Source organism: Littorina saxatilis, linkage group LG5 (assembly GCF_037325665.1).
Source record: "Littorina saxatilis isolate snail1 linkage group LG5, US_GU_Lsax_2.0, whole genome shotgun sequence".
NCBI lineage: Eukaryota > Metazoa > Mollusca > Gastropoda > Littorinimorpha > Littorinidae > Littorina > Littorina saxatilis.
Genome location: NC_090249.1, coordinates 41,195,576 through 41,200,134, shown reverse-complemented (window position 1 = coordinate 41,200,134; position 4,559 = coordinate 41,195,576). Strand labels below are relative to the sequence as shown.

The following is a 4,559-nucleotide window of genomic DNA, read 5'->3' as shown; positions in this document are numbered from 1 at the left end:
CAAGTGCATATAAGAAAGGATGTTGTACGTGTCTTTGTCACACTGTGCTCGATCGGTGCATCAGCCGTTGATGTCCCTAATAGGTTTAATTTAGAAGCATGTGCTGATATATATAATCGTTAGTTATTTGCTACTTGTCCTTATTGTTCTATAAGGCCCTGTGTGATAACATATTCGATCAGTTTTATCTACCTGTTACCATCACGTACATACCGCTGCACTGATGAAACGTGTCCCACTGTTGTACGGATACTGTTGTGTTCTGTCGTGAACTAATTCCTGTACTCGACGTTGCCTTTTCAGAATCTGCATATTTTATCCAAGCAATTTATTCTATCCATGAAGCTAATCCAGAATCTTCAGATCGTATCGAAATATTTTGTCTTACCCACGTAGCCCATCAGAAATCTTCGAATCTTGTCGAAATACTTGTTCTTCCTATTGGTACTAGACTCAGACTATGGCAAACAACACGGACGATAGCAAACCGCTTCTTCTGCCCAATAGTTCAAACAACGACGACTGTAATGGCTGCGACAATCACATTCACGCCAACAACAACTACAACTCCACCAACGCTTCACAACAACAATGTGTGCCGTTTTCAAAAGAATATGGACCTGCGTGGCCTACAGTGCAAGTATTGGCAAATATTTTGAATTGTCTATCCTCTTTTTGCGTGTGTGTCACTGTTTCTAATCCTCAATCACCATTTCGAAGTGGATGTGTGTCAGTGTGTTTGATTCTCAATTTGGATTTGTGTCAGTATCTCTTATTCTCGGGCATGATGTGCTTGTGCCACTATCTTATTCTTAGTCTGGTATGTGTCAGCGTGCCTAACTTGCATTCTGGATGTGTGTCAGTGTGTCTTATTCTCCGTCTGAATGTGTGTCAGTGTGTCTTTGGCTCAGCCTGGATGTGTGTCAGAGTGTCTTATTCTCCTTCTGAATGTGTGACAGTGTGTCTTATTCTCAATCTAGATGTGTGTCAGTGTGTCTTATTCTCAATCTTCATGTGTGTCACTGTACTTTATAATTATCCCTCTCAAACATAAAGCCACTGTGAATTATTTGAATTTTCCTTCTCGATGTCAATACTGTTTCATTGAGTTTTCTTCTCAACCTCTATGTGTGTAACTGTGCCTTACTCTATGTTTTTATGTTTGGCCCATTAAATCTTAATTACTCTCAACCTCCACAGGTGTCAAGGTGGCTAATGTTTGATCTCTATGCGTGTCAATATGCCTTCCATCAACAATTTTTTCAAAATGAGCCTTTTTCTTACTCTTCCTGGGGTAACTGCTAGAGCCTCACTTTCAGTCTCAATATTTCCAACTGAACGTTACTTTCAGAATTACTGTGTGCCACTGCGTCCTATTTTTTAGTTTTAATATTTCTGACAGAGCCATATTCTCAGTGGTTCTGTTTGTCAGTGTGACTTACTTTTCAGTCTTAATATTTCTGACAGAGCCATATTCTCAGTGGTTCTGTTTGTCAGTGTGACTTACTTTTCAGTCTTAATATTTCTCACAGAGCCTTATTCTCAGTGGTTCTGTGTGTCAGTGTGACTTACTTTTCAGTCTTAATATTTCTGACAGAGCCTTATTCTCAGTGGTTCTGTGTGTCAGTGTGACTTACTTTTCAGTCTTAATATTTCTCACAGAGCCATATTCTCAGTGGTTCTGTGTGTCAGTGTGACTTACTTTTCAGTCTTAATATTTCTGACAGAGTCTTATTCTCAGTGGTTCTGTGTGTCAGTGTAACTTAGTTTTCAGTCTTAATATTTCTGACAGAGCCTTATTCTCAGTGGTTCTGTGTGTCAGTGTGACTTACTTTTCAGTCTTAATATTTCTGACAGAGCCTTATTCTCAGTGGTTCTGTGTGTCAGTGTGACTTACTTTTCAGTCTTAATATTTCTGACAGAGCCTTATTCTCAGTGGTTCTGTGTGTCAGTGTGACTTACTTTTCAGTCTCCGGATGACGACGATGATAAGGCAGGAGAGCAGAAGGATGCGAGTCGAACAAATGTGGATTTTAAGGACGAAACTCATGTCTACAAACGCCGCTGGTACATTCTCATAGTGTTCTCTCTGCTAGCAGCTACTCAAGGTAATTCGGTCTTGCGCACACTTTTTTCTCAGTGTGATTTATTTTTTTCGGTGAGTAAGCATTCTGCACACGAAAATGAGAAAGAACTTACGTCCATGTTTGCTGGTCATATAGGCCTACTATCATTAAAAGTCATGTTATTGTGTGTGTGGGTGTGGTGGGGGGATGCGTGCGTTCGTGCGTGCGTCCGTGTGTGTGTGTGAGTGTGTGTGTGTGTCTGTCTGTGTGTCTGTCTGTGTGTGTGTGTGTCTGTCTGTCTGTGTGTGTATGTGTGCGTGTGTGTGTGTGTGTGTGTGTGTGTGTTTTGTTGTTGTTAATGTTGTTGTTGTTGTTGTTGTTAATGTTGTTGTTGTTGTTGTTTTTCTTCTTCTTCTTCTTCTTCTTCTTCTTCTTCTTCTTCTACTACTTCTTCTTCTTCTTCTTGTCTTTGTGTGTGTGGTTATATAAAGAATATTTGCTTTTTGTCTCATATCGCCTGTCTCTCTTTGGCTGCCTGTATCATTCTGATTACATCGCTCAACGGCTATTGCCAGTTATCTCTCTGACCGGACGCGAAACTCCTACGCGAATCTATCAAAACAAGTTATCTCCCATATGTTGTTTGCGAGCCGTGTTCGCGAGACGAAAATAATTGCAGATTGGCCGACTTCGACAGTGATCTCCGTTCTGTTCTTCACAGTTATGATAAAGACATCGTTCTAAGGTCAAAACAAGTCGACATTTTGGGAGTGCTGCCGGAAGGAGACCGTAATGTATGGTAGCATCACTACAGAAAAAATCGTCTGCTTCAGCGAACGCCGAAACCAAACGGTTGATTATCACGTGACACTTTTGCCATATTTAGAGGTGTTTGCACAGTAAATACAGCCACAAAAAATACAATCAATTCCTTTGTAATTTAAAAATTACACAACACCATGAAAAATCATAATCGACGATCGCGAATCTGCTTATATCAATAATACATTACAAAAAGCTCTAAGTATGTAAAAAATAAAAAAAATCGGTTTCCTTGCCAGACAAGGAAACTCAAGGCATCCTGTCAGGGAGAGAATGAGCCGAACTCATTTTGACCTGAGCTCAGGATGTGCCATTATGTGTTTGTATGTCAGACGACTTTTTGTTTTGTTATCTTGAACATATCTGTTTCCGCTTGATCGTAACAGTCTGTGTGTCTTTCCATTAACGGTGCAGTACACTTTAGACAGAGAGTGAGAGGAGGGGAATAGAGAGACTAGGGGGCGGGACATGGAGAGAGAGAGAGAGAGGGTGAGCAAGAGGAGACTGAGGGAGAGAGAGAGGGGGAGATATGGATGGGTGGGGGAGGGAAGGAATAGAGAGGGAGGGCGCGAAGAGGAAGAGTGAGAGAGGGAAGAGGGAGAGAGAGAGAGAGAGAGAGAGAGAGAGAGAGAGAGAGAGAGAGAGAGAGAGAGAGAGAGAGAGAGAGAGAGAGAGAGAGAGAGAGAGAGAGAGAAAGAAGGAGAAGTAATTGTAAAAGGAAAAAGAATGTCCAGTATAAAAACAATGTCCATTTTGCGTGTAGGCCCTAACTGAAAAAACATATTGTATAACAAATTCCAAACAAGCACGCAGACGGAAGAGAAAGAAAGTAATCAAGAAAGAGAGAGAGAGCGAGTGAAAGGGTTATAAGTTTACAGTAGGCGACATCACAATAAAAATAAAAACCCTTCCGAAATAGTACCCGCTGATGGGACCACAAAAACAAGTCGCGTATGGTGAAATTACTACATTTAGTCAAGCTGTGGAACTCACAGAATGAAACTGAACGCACTGCATTTTTTTCACAATGACCGTAGTCCGCCGCTTGTGCATAACGGAGTGCAACTGACGAGCCAGTTCAGCGCGGTAGTGGTTTCGCTGTGCTGCATAGCACGCTTTTCTGCACCTCTCTTCGTTTTAACTTTTCTGAGCGTGTTTTTAATCCAAACATATCATATCTGTATGTTTTTGGAATCAGGAACCGACAAGGAATAAGATGAAATTGTTTTTAAATCGATTTCGGAAATTTAATTTTGATCATAGTTTTTATATTTTTAATTTTCAGAGCTTGTTTTTAATCCAAATATAACATATTTATATGTTTTTGGAATCAGCAAATGATGGAGAATAAGATGAACGTAAATTTGGATCGTTTGATATTAAAAAAAGATTATTACAATTTTCAGATTTTTAATGACCAAAAGTCATTAATTAATTTTTAAGCCACCAAGTTGAAATGCAATACTGAAGTCCGGCCTTCGTCGAAGATTGCTTGGCCAAAATTTCAATCAATTTGATTGAAAAATGAGGGTATGACAGTGCCGCCTCAACTTTTACAAAAAGCCGGATATGACGTCATCAAAAGTATTTATCGAATAAAATAAAATAAAATGTCCGGGGATATCATTCCCAGAAACTCTCATGTACAATTTCATAAAGATCGGTCCAGTA

At 40.0% G+C, this 4,559-nt stretch overlaps 1 protein-coding gene across 2 annotated transcripts in view; it reads left to right on the top strand.

Annotated features, from left to right (window-relative positions):
* Positions 1-213: 213 nt before the first annotated feature.
* Positions 214-4,559, top strand: part of LOC138967139 (solute carrier family 49 member 4 homolog) — a 49,716-nt gene continuing 45,370 nt past the window's right edge. For both annotated transcript variants that reach the window (XM_070339637.1, XM_070339636.1), the window contains exons 1-2: positions 214-640; positions 1,970-2,108. In XM_070339637.1, the coding sequence (XP_070195738.1) occupies positions 461-640; positions 1,970-2,108 (319 nt within the window). In that variant the 5' untranslated portion in view covers positions 214-460. The remainder of the gene's footprint in view (positions 641-1,969; positions 2,109-4,559) is intronic.